This window comes from Pelodiscus sinensis, chromosome Z, assembly GCF_052426305.1.
Source record: "Pelodiscus sinensis isolate ZL-2025 chromosome Z, ASM5242630v1, whole genome shotgun sequence".
Lineage (NCBI taxonomy): Eukaryota > Metazoa > Chordata > Testudines > Trionychidae > Pelodiscus > Pelodiscus sinensis.
In genome coordinates, this window is record NC_143085.1 from 3,562,274 (window position 1) to 3,583,994 (window position 21,721).

At 43.1% G+C, this 21,721-nt stretch overlaps 1 protein-coding gene across 5 annotated transcripts in view; it reads left to right on the forward strand.

The window, feature by feature from the left end:
• The first annotated feature begins 1,979 nt into the window (after positions 1–1,979).
• Positions 1,980–21,721, forward strand: part of CABIN1 (calcineurin binding protein 1) — a 257,070-nt gene continuing 237,328 nt past the window's right edge. For 3 of the 5 annotated variants that reach the window (XM_075897952.2, XM_075897953.2, XM_075897955.2), the window contains exons 1-6: positions 2,052–2,239; positions 11,509–11,574; positions 12,892–12,984; positions 18,477–18,590; positions 18,761–18,895; positions 20,046–20,226. In XM_075897952.2, the coding sequence (XP_075754067.1) occupies positions 11,572–11,574; positions 12,892–12,984; positions 18,477–18,590; positions 18,761–18,895; positions 20,046–20,226 (526 nt within the window). In that variant the 5' untranslated portion in view covers positions 2,052–2,239; positions 11,509–11,571. The other 2 variants (XM_089775176.1, XM_075897954.2) reach the window with 2 other exon arrangements.

Below are 21,721 nucleotides of genomic sequence, written 5' to 3' on the forward strand. Positions count from 1 at the left end.
GGCTAAAGTGATTGTAATTCACTTGACTGAGAAAACTGACCAATTGTTCTTCATGTCCACTGAAAGTAGGACAAGAAGTAATCAGCTTAATCTGCAGCAAGGAAGATTTAGGTTAGATTCTAAGAGAAACTTTCTAACTAGCTTCAGGGGGTAGCTGAGTTAGTCTGTACAACATAAACTTAAAAAACAATAAAAGGTCTGGTAGCACTTTAGAGACTAACAAAACATGTAGATGAAACAAAAAACAGGACTATGTAGCACTTTAAAGACTAACAAGATGGTTTATTAGGTGATGAGCTTTCGTGGGCCAGACCCACTTCCTCACATCAAATAGTGGAAGAAAATAGTCACAACCATATATACCAAAGGATACAATAAAAAAAATGAACACATATGAAAAGGACAAATCAAATTTCAGAACAGAAGGGGGCTAAGGGGGGGAGGTAAATGTCTGTGAGCTAATGATATTAGAGGTGATAACTGGGGAAGCTATTTCTATCACAAAACATATAGATGGTATTCTAACTAGAACAGTTAAACTCTGGAATGGGTTACCAAGGAAAGTTGTGGAATGAAAGCCATTGGAGGTTTTTAAGAACAGGTTGGACAATCACCTGTCAGGGATGACCAAGATGCCTGCCTCAATGTGAGAAAAATAAACTAAATGACCTCCTGAGGTTCCATCCAACTCTACTTTTTTACCATTTTATAAGAGCAAGGCATTATATTTATTATAATCCATTTACCAAGTGGTCTAACTATATAACACAATACACACAGAGCAAGAGCTTGTCTGCAGTGCAACGTTTAGCTTGAGATACAACTCAAGTATTACTCCCAGTCTGACTCCAGTTCATAGGCAAAATCCTCTACCTTGAGTTAAACTGATTTTTTAAATTTGAATTACTTGGCCCATTAGGTGTCATATACTATTAATACAGTGGGGATGCAGCTACATCTCAAGTAAGCACAATTTATGAGATTAATCCAATTATGTTGCTACTATTACAATTATTCTCTGCAGATCCATTATGATGTTGTGATGTGGCTGCTCTCCCTTGAGCTAGGCTAAATCAAGCAGGGCAACTTGAGCAGGTAACTCAAACTAACTGTGGCTGTCAAAACTGGCCTCAAGATATTTTTTGCCAGCATCTTTGGAGGGAACAAAAATGTGAGTGTTTTTTTCCCTCTGTGTTATGTTTGAAGAAAGCCAGAGGTGGTGATGTTTTCCTTTTGTTCAGCTGGTATCTATGTTGGAAGACTCTTGGGTGACAAGAGAACAAGTGCAACCATGACCTCCTGAAGAATCAAGAGATGCTGAAAACTTCACAATTAACAGGGAAAGGATTTTTACTGACCTCCTTTAAAACTCTTGCTGTTAGCTCCTATTTAAGTAAATGAAACAAAATGCAGGACAATGTAGCACTTTAAAGACTAACAAGATGGTTTATTAGGTGATGAGCTTTCGTGGGCCAGACCCACTTCCTCAGATCAAATAGTGGAAGAAAATAGTCACAACCATAGATACCAAAGGTTGTGACAATTTTCTTCCACTGTTTGATCTGAGGAAGTGGGTCTGGCCCACGAAAGCTCCTCACCTAATAAACCATCTTGTTAGTCTGTAAAGTGCTACATAGTCCTGGTTTTGTCTCGGCTCCCCCAGACTAGCAGGGCTGCATCGCTACCGCTAGGTAAGTAAATAACATGGCGGCGACACCTCAGGGGCATGTCTGTGAAAGACTCAACAACGCTGCGAAACGCACCCGGAGCGATAGTGGCGAGGCGGGGGAGGTGCAGCGCGGCGGGGTGGCGGCGCCGTGCAGGTAGCGGGGCCCGGAGCGCCCCTGGGCGCAGCTGAGCGGGGGGCAGAGGAAAGAAAAGCGCAGCGCTTGAGAGGATGCGCGTGGGGGGGGGGGGGGGTGAGCCGGGCCACGCGGGGCGAGGCCGGGCTCCCACAGCGCGCCTCGCCCTGCGCCGAATTTTCAGCGGGCCCGGCCGGAAGCGCGCCTACGTCACGTCCGCAGGGCGACGCCATGACGCGGTACCTCGCGCGCGCGCGCGGCTGACGGTGCCCGAGGCAGGGAAGGAGGGAGAGGCGGGGCGCGCTCCCGCCCCCTCCGCCGGCAGCCGGGCGCGTCTCCATTGGCTGGGTGGGGAGCCGCCGTCCAGCCAATGAGCGGGCGTTTTGTTGGCCGGCAGGGCTCCCGGGCCGGGGAGGAGGTTGCCGTGGAGACTGCAGGTGAGGCTCCCCTCAGCAGCCCCCCCCCGGCACGGGGCTGCGCGAAGGGCTGGGGCGCTGCCGGGCCCTGCGCGGGGTGGGGGGGGCTCGGTGCTGCCTGGCTCCCTGTGTGGGGAACTGCTGGAGCCCCGGGTCGGCATCGGCTTCGTCGGGGGGGGCGCTGGGCGAGCGGTCCCTGCCTCTCGAGGCCCACAGCGTCGTCCGGCGCCAGAACCGTTTAACCGACACAACCGCCACCAGCGGTGTCGGTTAAGCGCCCGGTTCTCCCCTCCCCCCGAGGGGGGAGGGGCGGGGTTCGGATTGGCCAAGCCGCCGGCTCCCCGCGGACTGCGCGGGCGGGGCTGCCGGCCCCGCCCCTGGGGGGCTCACGTGTAACCGCCGCGGGGTCTAGCGCTTGCACGTTACCGTGTCCCGTATGTCCCGCAGCCTGTGGCCGGGGAGAGCCTCCTGGCCCGCTCCTGCACCTCTATTCATATAGGAGATGGAAGGGATTGTGCATCTGCTCCTCCCCCCAGTCTACCCCTCCTACATACATCTAGGCTATGTCTACACTGGCGCCATCTTGCGCCACTGCTATGCAAATGAGGCTGAGCGTGGAATATCGCCGAGCCTTATTTGCGTATCTAATGAGCCGCCATTTTTGCAGAAGAGGCTCTTGCGCAAGAAGGCGCTGTCTACACTGCCCCGTCTTGCGCAAGAAAAACCCTCTTGAAAATAATCAGCGTGACAGCATTGCGCAAGAGGGCTTTTTTTGCACAGGAAGGGGCAGCATAGACAGCGCCTTTTTGTGCAAGAGCCTCTTCCGCAAAATGGCGGCTCATTAGATATGCAAATGAGGCTCGGCGATATTCCACGCTTAGCCTGATTTGCATAGCTTTGGCACAAGATCACGCCAGTGTAGACATAGCCCCACTGTCTTCCCCTGCAGTCAGGAAGACACTCAGCCCTGCTCTGGGCGTTGGCACTGTGTGCACGGCTTGTAGAAACTATCCCTGTTAGCATGTGGTTGAAAACTGCGATTTTGGAAGAATAAACGTTTCTTAAATCTGATAGAAACATTTCACATTTTTTTTAAAACCACTGAAAACAGCTGTCTTTAAACAAATATTCCCTTTTAATGCATGAAACCCAAAATAACTGCTGTGAGAATGTGCCATGAAACTCACAAGAGAACTGCAAAATGAAAATGGAGCATAAATAATTATCAAGTAAATTAGAATTAGAAAATTGATTTCTATTTGAAATCATCTAAGGAGAGGTGTGAAACAAATACATGTATTCTTGCAGTACATATATGAGTTTTAAGTTGGAAAATTTAAAGGAGCACTCTTACATTGAGGGAATCTGTCAAGACAAAGTCTGCAGATGCCTAAGGTTTTGTCTTATACATAAAAGTTGCTTTAACTGTGTTGTTATACTAGGTATGCTAATATACTTAGAGCAGTATAAACCATTTTGTGTGAATTCAGTTATACTAGCATAAAAATACGTACAATGTTATAATTTGTTCCCATGAAGCATTATTCTGCTATAAAATAGTTGTGCCCATATTAGGAATTGTATCATTGTAAATACCACACTCTTAACTGGCATAGATATGTCAGTACAAAAACTGTTTTTCAGTTTTATTTCTCTCCCTCTATGAGCATTTAACTGTTATTAAAACATTTATATTTGAGGAAAATGCAGAATTAAATTGATTACCAGCTGCCTGTGTTTCTTTATAGCAATGGTAGGTCTAGTGCAATATCAGCCAAGCTATTGAGTTCTAATCCTGCGTTTACCAGTTAGGAAGTGCTTAAGGGGTACTGCCACCCGGTCCACCAGCCACTCTATGGCCAGAGCTGCTTCAGCAGACTGTGGCTGGCCTCCACCTGAATTCACTGAGAACAGCTAGTTAATTGATAAGCATACCTGTAGGCTTCATGCTTACCTGTAGGCTTACCGCTTAACACGCTAACCACATGTGGCTATTTGGCTGGTTGAATGGGGCTAGTTTGCTATAGCAGTAGGCACTATAGGGGCTGCTGTTTCAGAACTGGTTGTGGACACTACAGGGTTAACCATTTAACATCTTTGTTATCAATAGGGTGACCATATTTCCCAAAGGAAAAATAGGATACCACATGGGACTGGTCCGATGTCCCTGTTGCCTACATGGGGTTGGCCTAACTCCTAGGACTAGGCCCATTGCAGCTTGCCCACCTCCCAAATGTTCTTCTATGCTCTCCTTAGGGAGCATGTCCACTTTTTTTGGTAAAATTAGGCATTTATCCCATTTGCTCTTAAATGACTGCTTCTTGGAGCAGCTAGTGCAGGAACCCACAAGGGGAGAGGCAATTCTCGATTTACTCCTGAGTGGAGTGCAGGATCAGGTCCAGGATATAACCGTTACAGGACCGCTTGGGAATAGTGACCATAATATAATAACATTCAACATTCCTGTGGTGGGAAGAACACCTCAGCAGTCCAGCACCCTGGCATTTAATTTCAAAAAGGGGAATTACGCAAAAATGAGGAGGTAAGTTAAACAGAAATTAAAAGGCACAGTGACTAGAGCCAAATCCCTGAAAGCTGCATGGAAACTTTTTAAAGACACCATAATAGAGGCCCAACTTAAATGTATACCCCAAATTAAAAAACAGAGCAAGAGACCTAAAAAAGAGTCACCGTGGCTTAACCACCATGTAAAAGAAGCAGTGAGGGACAAAAAGGTATCTTTTAAGAAGTGGAAGTCCAATCCTAGTGAGATAAATAGAAAGGAACATAAACACTGTCAAATCAAGTGTAAACATGTAATAAGAAAAGCAAAAAAAGATTTTGAGGAACAGCTAGCCAAAAACTCAAAAAGAAATAACAAAATGTTTTTTAAGTACATTAGAAGCAGGAAGCCTGCTAAAAAGCCTGTGGGTCCCCTAGATGATCGAGCTATAAAAGGAGCAATCAAGGATGATAAATCCATTGCGGAGAAACTAAATGATTTCTTTGCTTCAGTCTTCACGGCTGAGGACGTTGGGAAGATTCCTGAATCTGCACCGTCCTTTGTGGGTGATGAATCTGAGGAACTGTCCCGGATTGAAGTGTCATTAGAGGAGGTTTTGGAACAAATAGAAAAATTTAATGTTAACAAATCTCCGGGACTGGATGGCATTCATCCAACGGTTCTAAAAGAACTTAAATGGGAAATTGCTGAGCTATTATCTGTGGTTTGTAACCTATCCTTTAAATCGGCTTCCGTACCTAATGACTGGAAGGTAGCCAACATGACACCAATATTTAAAAAGGGCTCTAGAGGCGATCCTGGCAATTACAGACCGGTAAGTCTAACTTCAGTACCAGGCAAATTAGTCGAAACAATAGTAAAGAATAAAATTGTGAAGCATGTAGAAGAACTTAATTTGTTGGACAAAAGTCAACATGGTTTCTGTAAAGGGAAATCCTGTCTTACTAATCTATTAGAGTTCTTTGAAGGGGTTAAGAAACATGCGGACAACGGGGATCCGGTACATATAGTATACTTGGATTTTCAGAAAGCCTTTGACAAGGTCCCTCACCAAAGGCTCTTGTGTAAATTACATGGCCATGGGATAAGAGGGAAGGTCCTTTCTTGGGTTGAGAACTGGTTAAAAGACAGGAAACAAAGGGTAGGAATAAATGGTAAATTTTCAGATTGGAGAGGGGTAACTAGTGGTGTACCCCAAGGGTCAGTCCTGGGGCCAATCCTTTTCAACTTATTCATAAATGATCTGGAGAAAGGGGTAAGCAGTGAGGTAGTAAAGTTTGCAGATGATACCAAACTGTTTAGGATAGTCAAGACAGAAGCAGACTGTGAGGGACTCCAAGAAGATCTCACCAAACTGAGTGATTGGGCAACAAAATGGCAAATGAAATTTAATGTGGATAAGTGTAAAGTAATGCACATCGGGAAAAATAATCCCAACTATACGTACAGTATGATGGGGGCTAATTTGGCTACGACAAATCAGGAAAGAGATCTTGGAGTTATCGTGGACAGTTCTCTGAAAACTTCCACACAGAGTGCAGCGGCGGTCAAAAAGGCAAATAGGATGCTAGGAAGTATTAGGAAAGGGATAGAAAATAAGACCCAGAATATCTTACTGCCCCTGTATAAAACTATGGTACGCCCACATCTTGAATACTGTGTACAGATGTGGTCTCCTCACCTCAAAAAAGATATTTTGGCCTTGGAAAGGGTTCAGAAAGGGGCAACTAAAATGATTAGGGGTTTGGAACGGGTCCCATATGAGGAGAGGCTAAAGCGACTGGGACTTTTCAGTTTAGAAAAGAGGAGACTGAGGGGGGATATGATAGAGGTCTATAAAATCATGAGTGGTGTGGAGAGGGCTGATAAAGAAAAGTTATTTATTAGTTCCCATAATAGAAGAACTAGAGGACACCAAATGAAATTAATGGGTAGCAGGTTTAAAACTAATAAAAGGAAGTTCTTCTTCACACAGCGTGTTGTCAACCTGTGGAACTCCTTGCCAGAGGAGGCTGTGAAGGCTAGGACTATAATAGAGTTTAAAGAGAAGCTGGATAAATTCATGGAGGTTAGGTCCATAAAAGGCTATTAGCCAGGGGATAAAATGGTGTCCTTGGCCTCTGTTTGTCAGAGGCTGGAGAGGGATGGCAGGAGACAAATCGCTTGATCATTGTCTTCGGTCCACCCTCTCTGGGGCACCTGGTGCTGGCCACTGTCAGTAGACAGGATACTGGGCTAGATGGACCTTTGGTCTGACCCAGTACGGCCGTTCTTATGTTCTTATGCTCTTGCCATCTAATGATCAGTTGGCAAGAGCAAACAATACAAATGCCCAGTTTGCCAAAAATACAAAACCAAAAAAAACCAGGATAGCTGGGAGAACTTTAGGGACTGTCCCATCCAAAATGGGATGCATGGTCACCCTATCTACCAGTGACTTGATGTGTGACCTTTGCAAGTCACTATGGCCCTAATTTAGCCGGGTACTTACGTTTGAGTAAATTTACTTAAAGTTAGGTATATATTTATCTCATTGAATTGGGCTGTGCAGTCTATTTTTTTTTTTAAGAGCTGGTGGTAATTTAATTTGGAGTCATAGATGTTCAGTTTAGATCTAGGTGAAAACCGGGTTTTTTGGTTTAATTGGCAAGTTAAAAAATGGAAAAATAATTGTTTCATGTTAAATCAAAACCTTTTTAAAAAAAGCAAATTAAAAAATAAAACCTCTTTTGGGTGAAACAAAATATTTTATTTTGATATAATCAAACTATTTTGTTTTGAACAATTTAAAGTGTTTTTGAATTTTTAAAAGTTAGACATTTTGAAAGAAAAAAATTCAGACTGAAAATTTTGCCCATCTCTAGTTACTTAGCTTCTGAAAATCAGACCTTTGTTTTCCCCGTGTATTAAATGGGGAAAATATGTGTGTGTCTTGTAGGGATTTTGTAGCATTATTAACTAATGTTTCTGAAAAGCTCTGAAAATGTACAATATAGTATTGTGTAGTTGTCTATGTAATATAAATACAAGTAACAGAAACTTTAGTTGAGGGGAAAAATCCATGTGAGTGAACCAGTAAAATGTGACCATTTTTGAATGAGTTTCATTAAAGTAAAAACATGCTTTCTTTGCATGTGAAAGTGCTCATCAATGATGTCTGAATTAATTCAGCTCATTGTTCAGTACACCTACTGCTTCCTACTATGCTTAATTCTGGACTTGTCTTGCTATTAATATGATCTACAGTATAAAAGACTGTTTTTAGCCTGCACGTGTCGTCTTTTTTTATTTCTGCTAATGTGAGTGATTTGTCTCATGGCAGTGAAAATTTAGAAAAAAATGTACAAAATCATTTCACATTCTTTTACCATTATTTACATTATACTTCAAGAAATTAATAGAATGAAAACTATAGGTTTAATTTGAATGAAAAATAACTGATTTTACATGTGAATATCAGTTTTCAGGCTTTGTCATAGAAGTTTAGCTTCTTTTAACTGCTGAATAATTATTTTTTTAGAGTTCAGTGGGTATGCAGCTCTAAACTCCTGGTTTTGGAAGATGGGTGACAGAGACTCTGTGTTGTCATTGGCCCATGTACTCTCTGTATAGGGAAAGTTATTTTTAAGTCCCCCATTGATACAAATGTTAGTTCAGCTTCATAAAAATAAGCAACAGTAGGCATGGGAGTGCTAGTGTAGAGGGCTTGCCTGCTCATTATAAGTAGTCGGTCAGTTAGAGCCCCAGAATGACTATTTCCTTGTTTTCTGGCAACAGACACTTGTTGTGGAGATGGAATTGGGTTCTAGTCCCAGAAATGCATCTGTAAACAGAGATTTTTGACCTTCTATTGCCAATACAGAGGCAGGAAATAGGTCCTTTTCTCAAAGCAGGGCTTTTTCCATAATTCAAAAAAAAAAAAAAAAAAAAAAAATGGCATGCAGTGGTGCAGTTAGATTATAATAATGCACTGAAAAAAGGCAGAGTTGTGGTTATAGAGGCAACTTTATCTTTGTCGTTTTCTGACACTTAAGTGTTGCATTTAATGCTGCAGCCTTAACGTTGATTTAATAATTTGGATGTTTTTTCAATGTCATATGTAATGTTGGGATTATATTTAGTAGTATTCTTTCATTATACATGAATCTACAGTTGACAAATATACCATATAACACATATACCATATAACATTACCAAGGAGCTGATAGAGGAGGTATCTGAGCCTCTAGCTATCATCTTTGGAAAATCATGGGAGACAGGAGAGATTCCAGAGGACTGGAAAAGGGCAAATATTCTGCCCATCTATAAAAAGGGAAATAAGAACAACCCAGGAAACTACAGACCAGTTAGTTTAACTTCTGTGCCAGGGAAGATAATGGAGCAAGTAATTAAGGAAAATGTCTGTAAATACTTGGAAAGTGGCAAGATGATAGGGAACAGCCAGCATGGATTTGTAAAGAACAAATCATGTTAAACCAATCTGATAGCTTTCTTTAATAGGATAACAAGTCTTGTGGATAAGGGAGACGCGGTGGATGTGGTATACCGAGATTTTAGTAAGGTGTTTGATACGGTCTTGCATTAGTCTTATCAATAAACTAGGTAAATACAACTTAGATGGGGCTACTATAAGGTGGGTACATAACTGGCTGGATAACCATACTCAGAGGCTATGTCTAGACTGGCCAGTTTTTCCGGAAAATCAGCCGCTTTTCCAGAAAAACTTGCCAGCTGTTTACATTGGCCGCTTGAATTTCCCCAAAAGCACTGACTTCCTACTGTAAGTCAGTGCTTTTTGCGGAAATACTATTCTGCTCCTGTTCAGGCAGAAGTCTCTTTTGTGCAAAGCTTTTGCGCAAAAGGCCAGTGTAGACAGCTCAGATTTGTTTTCCGCAAAAAGGCCCCAATGGCGAAAATGGCGATCGGTGCTTTTTTGCGCAAAAGTGCGTCTAGATTGGCCATGGACGTTTTTCCACAAAAAGTGCTTTTGCGGAAAAGCGTTGGTGCCAATCTAGACGCTCTGTTCCGAAAATGCTTTTAACGGATAATTTTTCTGTTAAAAAAATTTCCGGAAAATCATGCCAATCTAGATGCAGCCAGCGAGTAGTTATTAATGGTTCACAATCCTGCTGGATAGGCATAACAAGTGGAGTTCCACAGGGGTCTGTTTTGGGACAGGCTCTGTTCAATGTCTTCATCAATGATTTAGATATTGGTATAGAAAGTACACTTATTAAGTTTGCAGATGATACCAAGCTGGGATGGGTTGCGACTAATCTGCAGGATAGGGTCATAATTCAAAATGACCTAGACAAATTGGAGAAGTGGTCTGAGGTAAATAGGATGAAGTTTAATAAAGACAAATGCAAAGTGCTCCATTTAGGAAGGAACAATCAGTTTCACACATACAGAATGGGAAGTGACTGTCTGGGAAGGAGTACGACAGAAAGAGATCTAGGGGTTATAGCGGATCACAAGTTGAATATGAGTCAGCAGTGTGATGGCGTTGCAAAGAAAGCAAACATGATTCTGGGATGCATTAAAAGGTGTTTTGTGAGCAAGACACGAGAAGTCATTCTTCCGCTCTACTCTGCGCTGGTTAGGCCTCAATTGGAATATTGTGTTCAGTTCTGGGCACCGCATTTCAAGAAGGATGTGGAGAAATTGGAGAGGGTCCAGAGAAGAGCAACGAGAATGATTAAAGGTCTAGAGAACATGACCTATGAGGGAAAGCTGAAGGAATTAGGTTTGTTTAGTTTAGAAAAGAGAAGATTGTGGGGGGACATGATAGCCGTTTTCAGGTATCTAAAAGGGTGTCATAAGGAGGAGGGAGAAAACTTGCTCATCTTGACCTCTGGGGATAGAACAAGAAGCAATGGGCTTAAACTGCAGCAAGGGAGGTTTAGGTTTGACATTAGGAAAAAGTTCCTAACTATCAGGGTAGTCAAACTCTGGAATAAATTGCCCAGGGAGTTGTGGAATCCCCATCTCTGGTAATATTTCAGAGTAGGTTAGATAAATGTCTATCAGGGATGGTCTAGACAGTATTTGGTCCTGCCATGAGGGCAGGGGACTGGACTCAGTGACCTCTCGAGGTCGCTTCCAGTCCTAGTATTCTATGATTCTGTGATTGTTATAAGCAGGGCTCCCTATAAGGTGTATGCCTGCAAAGGTGTGCACGAAGTATTTCTTTCCCGCCCACTCCCTCAGCAGAGCTGCGTAGCTGTGGCCCCAGCTATTCCCAGGGGTAGGACAAAACTATACCTGCATCTACACTGCCTCAGCAGTTTTGTCGACGACGGTAAACCTCATTCTTCGAGGAATAACGCCTTTTGTCGACAGAGTTCTGCTGACAGAATGCATTATTGCATCTACACTGTCCTTTATGTCTATGCTGTCATGTTGACAAAGCGGCTTGCTTTGTCGACAGAACTGGATGTAGTCTAGATGCTCTTTGTCAACAGAAGCTTTGTCGACAGTATCTGTCAACAAAACTTCTGTCGACAAAAGCCTGTAGTCTAGACGTACCCCTAGTGTTTAAGGCCTTAAAAGCAAAAATAAGGAACAACTGAATTTTCTTTCATCTTAATTATTTTAGAACTTTATTTACAATTGTTTTTAAGATTATTGTCAATTCTTGTTTATATGGTAAGATCCTTTGCTTGTGAAAATTTCCAATTAAATGGTAAATAATGAATATATATTTATAATAATAAATGCTCTCCATTTATCGTAAATATAATTTTAATCCCTGTTTGCTTTTCAGACCTATTTGTGACTGGCATTACCACATGATTGTAGTGGAAGACCGCATTGAATCTTGCTGAATATGGTAAGACTAGCCAATTAGCCTATCATAAGACAGGATTTTCAGGTCTCTCCTCCACATCAGTCTTCTCTCTTGACCCTCCAGTCTCTCGTACCACCTCTCTCTCTCTCTCTCTCCCCCCCACGTCCTCCTACTGCCTCCCTCTCTCTCTCTCAGCTCTCCTCCACCTTCTGCCTCTCTCTCTGTCTCTCTCTTTCTCTTCTCCCCTTCCTGTCTCTCACTCTCCCTTTCTCTTCTCCTCCTCCTCCTGCCTCTCACTCTCTCTTCGCTCTCCTCTGTCTCGGTCAGGGATGCATGCTTGTCCAGGCCCTGCCCCCTGGGAGTGTACATCGCTGCCCCGCCCCTGTTCGCCTCTCGCCGTGGCGCTTGGCTGACTTCTGCACTGTTCAGCCAGGCCACCGCACGGAAGCAAGCGGTGCAAACGGCCTCTCTCTCTCTTCTCCTACTGCCCCGTCCTCTCTCTCTCTCTCTCAGCTCTCATCCGTCTCCTGCCTCTCCATCTCTCTCTCTTTTTCTTCTCCCCCTCCTGCCTCTCACTCTGTGTTTCTCTTATCCTCCTCCTGTTGTGTGTCTCTCACTCTCTCTCTCGCTGTCCTCCGCCTCCTCCATTCTCCTCTCTGTCTTCTCTGTGTCTGCTCCGCTTTCCTCCTTTTGAATCCGGCGCCCTTTTCTGACGTCAGAGACGCATGCTCGTCCAGGCCCCTGCCCCCTAGCTATTCCCTCTGGGCAGCACTGTTGCTTCCCACCATGGAGTTCGGCTGACTTCTGTGCCGCTCAGCTGGGCCGCCACTTGGGAAAAAGCGGTGCAAGTGTCCATTTGGGCCCCGCACTCCCCATGCAGCACCCCCGTCAGGATCTCTATGCCTCATGTTGCTTAAAATCCTTTTGCACATGATGTGAGAAACCAAACCCAGTTTTCTATATTTCTTTATTCCAAGACTTATCCACTCTTAGTGGAGTGTTACATGGCACAGTTAGAACATTGCCTTTTCAGCAATTATCTTTGTAGTAACAGTGTAGTTCCTTAATTTACCATTCTTCAGTTCCAAGATTCCTAGGGATGGTTTGACTTTCCTTTCCTGCCTTTAAACGAGCTCTCTTTGGCTTGCTTGTCATATTCTTCTGTTGGTGATGGATAAAATAACTATTATATACTGAAGTAGTAATAATTTCATATATTTTCCATGTTAGCATGAATTTTATTGTGAGATTTGTAATGAGAGAGAAAGAAGTGATAAATTTTGGAGACGAGAATGAAATGAGAAGCTGTGCCAGATATGAATTTCATGTTCGTAACTGTTTCTTGATTCTCATTCTTAGATCCGAATTGCAGCATTGAATGCCAGCTCCACAGTTGAGGATGAGCATGAAGGTACCTTCAAAAGTCATAAAACACAGACAAAAGAGGCTCAAGTAAGTAGAACAATTTTCAAAATGTGGAAAATTGACAGTGAATCTCTTTTGATACGTTCTATGCTCCAGACATTGGACTGTTCTCTCATAATTTTTGGTTCCATGGTGAAGGCTAATATTCTCATTTCCTAAACTCCGCCCTGAGTATGCCATTATGACTCCACTGAAATGGTGTGCAGTGCATCTGTCTGGCTTATTTGTGAGTAAGTTGCATGAGCTGAGGAGCTGAGTTGCCTGTTTGCTTACTGAAGAGATGAAGAAATATTGGATGTTGGAAGAGCTAATTTGCCTGACTCTACTTTTTGATGAAAACTGAAGACATTTTGATAGGAATGATCTCAGTGTCTCTGCTTTGTGAATCATTCCAGTCATGTTAGTTAGGGAGACTAAGCAAATTTAAAGAGGCTAAGTTCAAGATCCTGATTTATCCTGCAGTTTATATCTTATTCAGGAATGTAATTATAAATAACTAGTTTGAGTATAGTTTGTTTCTTTATAAGTGTGTCATGTGTACAGATTATTGCAAGAGGAAACAGAGTGTGCACTGTATGTAGTCATTCATAAGCCAATTTTTTCTGGAAAAAGTCCCGCTGTGATTAGTGGAGATTGGCTTATGAATGGGTTCATCCCGCAGCTCATGAAGTAATGTGAACTGAAGGACTTGTTGGCTGCCAACATGGAGCCTCTCAGCCCCCATTGGCTGGGAACAGTGAACTGAAGTAAATGGGAGCTGAGAGGCTCCGTGCCTGCAGCTTGCTTGCCCCTCAGCCTGCATTGATACTGTTGAGCTGGGCCTGGAAGTCTGTACTCTGGAGTCGGCTTATAAATGGGTCAGTGTATTTTTAACATTTTTTCTCTGTAAGTTTGAGAGGAAGCGTAGAAAAGAAATGGCTTATGTTTGAGTATATACGGTATCTTTAATTGACTTTGCCAGGCTTTATATTCATTCAGCTTAGTGGCATTTCTCTGTTTGGATGTAATATGGTAACTTTTCAGTGCTATCCTGATCAATACCAGTATTTTAGGAATGATCAATGCTTCAGTGGACAGAACCCCTATTGGTCTTGGTGAAAATCAGAAAATCAAAAGGGGGGAACTGGGGACAACCAGAGCCACAGGCATCTTTGTTAGCAGAACTAACAGCGTAAACCACTATGGTAATTGTTTATAGAGCTGGTTGATGGTAGGTGTCAGTCTTTCTTCCTCTCCAGACATCTAGGCAGACTTATTTGCAATGTTGGAGGTGCAGTGTTGATGTTGTGATACATGTAGGTAACAATGACACAGGGAAAGATAGAAGAGAGATCCAGTAGGCCAAATATTGGCTGCTAGATTGATTAGAGATTAAAGTAGAGATCACGTCTCTGATCGGCTACTAGAGTTGAGAACAATGGAACTCAAGTTCTTCCTCAAAATAAGTGAGATGGTGTTGCTGGCAGGGCATCCTCTGTGAGAAGTCATTGATTCTGGAACTCCCTCTACTTCGTCTACCAGAGCCCAGGTTTGTTAATCAACTGAGGATGCTGCACATTAAGGATGTTAATTTGGTAGTCAAGCAGTCAATGGAATTTCCATTGACTACTCAACTAGTAGATAGGCACTTCTGCATTCCCCCTTTGAAATGTACAAGGGGGGAGAATGCAGAGGAATACAAAGGAGGATTGTGGAATTCCGCATGCAGCGTGGGGCCAGCAGGAACGCCCACTGACTCCAGGTTGCACTTGATGTGCAAACTTTGAAATGTACAAGAATCCCCAGTGAGGGCTCTTGTGCATTTTAAAGTGGAAGTGCCCTCATAGAGCCTGGATGCTCCATGCTGCACTGCTGCTTTGAAATGCCACATGGAGTTCAGGCTGAACTGGGGACTTCCCCGCTGATCTCAGGCTCTGTGTAGCATTTCCCCAGAACCCGGGATCAGCTAGGGCTTCAGAGAGGCAGCACCTCATGGAACCCAGGGTCAGCTTGGTGCAGCGCTGCCCCTTTCAAACAGCGTGGCGGCGTTTCAAAGGGGCAGCGCCACACGGAGACCGGGTACGGGCTATTTGCAGCACTGCTGCTTTGAAGTGCTCCCTCTTCCCCCCCTCTTTGCTGCCTCTATCTGATACTAGCTAGTCCTTAACATCCTCACTGCACATCCCATTTTTTCCTCTCTTTGTTTTGCTTGTTAAGGAGGTTGTCAGCTATGGGGAACATATTTATGGGTATTGTCTGCAGTGGAAGGATAGCTGTAAAGAAGAGCTCTGTAGGAGCTTGACAACTCTCTTTCACCAACTGATGTTGGCTCCCCCACCCCACAAAAAAATTCCTCCCACCCTGTCTCTCTAATGTTTATGGTCAGTCCTTTTTTTATGTTTGATTTTTAATTATGGGAAAGGCAAATGGAGCATTGGATGCGCATCTATAGTTATATTTTTATAAACTGAAGAGATACATTTATTTTTCTGTGTCTGGGAGTTGGCGATTGTTTTCTTTCTCCTTCAAAGTTACTTTAATTATTAACTCTTCATGGCAATTGTAATGCCTGTTTCAGTTCTTACATTTCTATTATATAATAAAGGTGTTACAAATGCAGGAGGCTGCCCATATGGAACTCAGTGTAGCAGAGGGATGTGAAACTGTAACCACGTATTAGGGATGTCAATGAGTAGTCGACTAGGCCTATCAATTAATCTAGTTGATTACTCACATTCAGAGGCAGCAAGGTGGGGGGAAGCAGAAGCTGCTGCTGGGGGCAGATGACTTAAAAGCTACTTCCCCCCCAGCACTGGTTCCTCAGTGCCACCTGCCCCAACCCCATGCTGCTGCCTCTGTCAGAGTAACACAGGAGTTGGGGTGCAGAGAAGGTTACTATGAAGCAGTCTCTGCTCATGGAGGGTCCTTGTTCACCATGGGCTGTCCATGGACAGAGGCTGCTCCAAGCTCCAGCCTCTGTCCGCTGGGAGCTTGGACCTCCTGTGGACTGAGGCTGCTGCCACTCTGGACTGCTGCCTCTGCATGGGTATGTCTACACTAGTTCGTTAGTTCGAGCTAGGTAGGGTAATCAGGGCTGCCAGAGTTGCAAATGAAGCCCGGGATTAAAGATCCCGGGCTTCATTTGCATGTTCCCGGGCGCCACCATTTTTAAATCCCCCTTAGTCTGAATTCTGTGCCCTCGGCTACACATGGCACAGAGTAGGTAGTTTGAAACAGAGATCCTAATTCGAACTACCGTTACTCCTCGTGGAATGTAACGGTAGTTCAAATTAGGATCTCTAATTCGAACTACTTACTCCGTGCCGCATGTAGCTGTGGGCACGGAGTTCGGACTAAGGGGGGTTTAAAAATGGTGGCGCCCGGGAACATGCAAATGAAGCCTGGGATATTTAAATCCTGGGCTTCATTTGCAACTCCGGTTGCCCTGATTACCCTACCTAGCTCGAACTAATGAGTTAACGTATATTACTCTAAAACTAAATTTTAAAAATTACTTTTCTCTTTTACAATCCAAAGAGAAGTCAGCACATTAATTTGTAATTAATTCAAAATTCAATTAAATATTAATAATGATGGACTTACCTCAAATAACAGCTGTATTTTAGCTATTACTGAGGGGCTGCACCCCCTGCTCGCTACACTTGGCAAATCTTCTCTCTGGGAGTAGTTATCTGGCCAGGGGAGGGTGCAGGAGCAGGCTGGGGTCAGGGTGTCTGGCCAGGGGAGAGGTGCCAAAGTGTGCTGGGGGTGTAGGGTCTTGGTGGAGGGAGTGTACGAGGAGTCTAGGGGTTTGGTGTCTCGGTCAAGGGTGTGTGTGAGGAGGCTGGGTGTGTATGGGGTTAGGGCGTGGCTCCTGCCTCCCTGAGTACCGGGAAGGAGGGGGGCTGGGCAGCTGAGCTGCTGGCAGGCTGCGGTGACAGCCCTATGACTTGAGTAACCATCCTGCTTGAATCCTGGGGGTGGGGAGGTAGAGAGGGTGAGGAGGTAGAGAAGCTCGATGCCTACAGCAGACAATCGGGGGAAGAAGGGGTGTTTCCAGCATCAGACCATCCCCTGTTGCCTCCAGCGGTGTATGCCCCCCTTCTCTGCAGGCAGGAGCCTGAACTGCTGCTGGGAACTGGCATGAATGGAAGAGCACGTACGGGAGGGGGTAGTTCCTGGCTCCAGAGAGGAAGGGGTGCGCTAGTAGGTAACAAGATGCAGTGGCGCTGCCACTATCAACTGAAATCCTGGAGCCCTTCCTCAAAGGTGCTGCTCCACCACTAGTGGTAGGGGGAATTGGCCTAGTGGAGCAGACTCAGGATTCTGGAATAACAGATGACATTATAGAGAGATATTTCACTACCAAAGCTAAATTGAAAATAATCTTTCATTGCGTTTGCCAGTGGTTTATAGGAGCTGAACAGGATTGAACATGTCTATGCAAATCAGATCAAGGTGTGCTGCAATGCGCACTCTTACTGCATGACTCATGCTACATCACCTTGGAAGGAACAATAATAAAATATTGTTGAATAAAGTAAATTAAACAATTTACAGTTGTCGCCATTACTTTGTGTTAATTCAGTTAGTAATTTTACTTTTTGCTAATGTTCTATTTATCAGAAGTGTGTGTTGCTGGACCAGTTCATTACCCCTTGGAATATGTCAAATTACCCTTGAAGTGGTAATTACCCCCAGGGTAAGAACCACTCATCAATGAAGGAACATACTTATTATTCCACTGAAGCTAATGGGACTTAAGCATGTGCTTAAAGTTAAACATGTGCATGAGTACTTTCCTAAATAGGGGTTGACATAATTATTTTCCTGAATAATGACCATAATATGCACATGGTGTTAAGCCTAGGGTTTCCTCCCTTCCCCAGGCAAACTGCTTTTGACTGCCACATAACTTCGTTCATCTAAAGAAGTGGGCTGTGCCCACGAAAGCTCATGATACTATCCACATGTTTTGTTAGTCTATAAAGTGCTACCAGAACATTTGTTGTTTTTTTCTGTAACAGACTAACTTGGCTACCCCCTGAAGCTCCTGAACATACAGGGCACTTAACTGTCCGGAAAACTTTAGAAACTGGCAGATTTCTTAGGGGCTTGGTGCAACCACGCTGAGCTTTGATCCGGCCAGTTCAAGGCTGGGCATGGTCGTGCAACAGGCAGCTTTGAACCAGCCAGCACGAGCCTGGGCACAGCCTCGTGGCACACCTCTGTGATCCAGCCGGCTGGGAGCTGGGCTGGGCAGTTGGCGGCCCTTGCGGTGCAGGGGTCGCAGCTCCAAAAAGGTTCCGTACCACCTTCAGATAACCAGAATTTTTAGATAACCAGAATGCCCTCATCCCAGAGCATGCCAGATAACACAGGTTTTACTGTATTTTCTTAAAATCACTAATTGTATTGCAATAATTCTCCTTGGTGGTTCTGAAGAATATTAAATAAAAAATTAATAGAAAAATAAGTAGAGTGTGTTACTTGTGCATTGAGTTGTAGTGATTATGTTGTTTTGTTATTTTGACATACAGGAAGCAGAAGCTTTTGCTCTGTATCACAAAGCTTTGGACCTTCAGAAACATGACCGATTTGAAGAATCTGCCAAAGCTTACCATGAGCTGCTTGAGATTCGTCTTCTGAGAGAGGTCAGTGACATTCAGAGAACCAAAGTGAAAGATAGCTACATCTTTATTGCATTTTGTATCATTATGTCTTGGCCATGGATGACTTAAAAATGAAAAGTTAGTTGTCATTTGGCAGATTGTTTGCTGTTGTTTATAATTCTTGGTACACTTGTTTCATTTACAAATTTCAGGCAGTTCTCTCTGGTGATGAGAAAGAAGGGTTGAAACATCCAGGTTTGATGTTAAAATATTCCACCTATAAAAATCTAGCGCAGTTGGCATCACAACGAAATGATCTGGAGACAGCCATGGAGTTCTACTTAGAGGTATAGTGCAGTTTGAATACAGGAGTCTCAGTATTTACTAGTCTTGCTGATGTAGAGTTGTGAGACCTTCAACATTTTTGTGTAAGTGATTTGCATATATCGTATATATGTTTAGGTAATAAATATGGTATTGCTCACCATTTCAGTTCCAAAGAACAATAGTGTTCTATCATAAACTTCGACTCTAGCAAATGCAGACTGTATATAAGGTAGGGCTGGGCAAAATATGTCCCGGAGGCCAGATCTGGCCCACCAAGCCACCGGATCTGGTCCACGGACCACCCTGCCACTTTTAGGCACACAGCTGCCACCATTTAAAGCACAGTCTGTGCAGCTCTCTGCTCTGTAGAGATGGGGAGGCTCCATGTGATCTCCCAGCCCATAGCCCAATCCTGAGCTCCTTATTGGCTGGAAACAACCATAGAATCCCAGGGCTGGACCTCAGGAGGTCATTGAGTCCAGCCCCCTGCCCAAAGCAGGACCAATCCCAACTAAATCAACCCAGCCAGGGCTTTGTCAAGCCCAGACTAAAAAGCCTCTAAGGATGGAGATTCCACCCCTCCCTCGGGAACCCATCCCAGTGCTTCACACCCCTCAGGGAAATAGTTTTTCCTAATCTCCAACCTAGATTCCCCCCACTGTAACTTAAGACCATTGTTCCTCGTTCTGCCATCCTCACTACTGAGAGCAGCCTCTCTCCATCCTCTTTGGAACCTCCTGTAGTAAGATGAAGGCCTAAAACATAAGCCCATGCAGCATAGGCCTGGTCTGAGGCCTAGCAAACAATGGAAAAAATTATGGCTAAGCTGTGAGCAAGAGGCAGGCCCCAGCTAACAGAACTTGACACAAACAGGGCTGAGAGAGCAAAACACTAATTGGTAATAGGCCCAGGTGCAGAACAATAATTGGTACTGGGCATAAATGGAAAGCTGATGATATCACTAGCTCATTAAAAAGACTCTCTCCCTAACCCTACACTCCAATATCCTGACCCAGGTTACAACCCCCTCCTTCATCCAAACTCTCTCTTGGCCCTTGACCACTTTCCAAAATCTTGGAATGGCCCCCCTCCAAAAATTATTGCCCGCCCCAATATAAGACAGTCTGAATATGCACGTATATGTGATGTGATATTTGTTATGTTTTCAAGGCTGTAATGTTAGACTCTACTGATGTCAACCTGTGGTATAAAATTGGTCGTGTGGCAATAAGACTAATCCGTATGCCACTGGCACGTCATGCTTTTGAAGAAGGACTCAGATGTAATCCTGATCACTGGCCTTGTTTAGATAACCTCATCACAGTTTTGTACACGCTCAGTGACTATACAAGTAAGCGCCATTAGTTCTGAATTTTTGTTACAATATTTGTAAGTAAGTTAAGTAAAATTTCATTTGATTAGAACAATACAGTGATGCAGTCTTACAGACACAATATTTTAAACATGCAATGTATTGACATTTTAAAGAGCGTGTAGTGTATTAGTGTTTTGTGATGACATATATTGACTTTTAACTAGTTTTAATTCTGGTAAAAAATTTCTATCTGCTCTGTTTACTAAAAGCCATCATCATACTCACTACTGTTAAAACATTTTTATTCTGTTCTTTTCTCTCTCAGAATTCCTATGACTTATCTAAAAATGGAAATAATTAGATTATTATATATTGCAAGTTTCTTAAGGAAGATTGAAATGCAACAGATAAAGTGGTGTTAAAAAAACCCAATAGCTCAAATCAGGGATAATGAGTTGAATTGTGTTTCTCTCTGAATTCCCCAAAGGATATGCTTTTCTGTAGAAAACATGAAGCAGACTGTAAGGAAGGATCTTTTTGGGGTAATTTTTTTTTAAATTCAGTATCTCTGGTTGGATACAAGATTCTGATGGTTTTAATTAAAAATTCACAAGAACAGCATTTAAATTTTTTATTAAAATATGTTGGATACTAAATTTGTCACACCATTAAAAAAAATTAATTGTGATTACAAATAATTGCAATTAACTGCATGATTAAAATAAGATATTATAATTTATTTAAACATTTTGGATGTTTTCTACCTTTTCAAATATTTGTATTTCAGTAACAACAAAGAATATGAAATGTGCAGTGTTCACTTTATATGTATATTTGGTTACAAATATTTGCACTGTAAAAACAAAACAATAGTATTTTTCAGTTCCCCTAATACAAGTATTGTAATGCAATATGTTTGCCATGAAAGTTTTAGAACCGACAAATTTGTTTACATTTGCACAATATAATGCTGCCTGTTTGTTTACAATATCTCTTCCTTAGGAAAGTTCTTTGTGGTCTCAAAAATGGAGCGATGCAGCATTAAATCCTCTCCATGCAATTCTAGTCCTTAAGAACAGGATAGCCTAGCCACTTCTTCTCTTTCCTCTGTACCGTACATCAAGAGATGATTTGGCACCAGTCTGAAGTTATGAATGGCACTTCTAAAATCTACTTAAGCAAGAATTGACTGAACTTAGATAAAAATTAAACAGCAAATATTGCAATGAAGTTTTTCTTAATACCTTTTTTTTTTACTGATAGTAGGATATTTGTCTCTATGTGAAAGAACATTTAATTCTGTCAGGAATAATCTATTTTCTGCTCCACAACAGGGTTTAGAGTGGAAGTGTCATCTGGAGCTGTGATCTGTTATATCTCAGAGCTCTGCAAGAAGCTTTCTTGTAGACCTCTCTTTGTCTTGTGCATGGTCTTTGTCTTTGTTTTCATTTCTAGCAAGTTACCTCCAGGGTTTGAGTATACAACTACAATATAGCTCATAGCCTAGGATGGTTAATTATGCAGCAGTTGA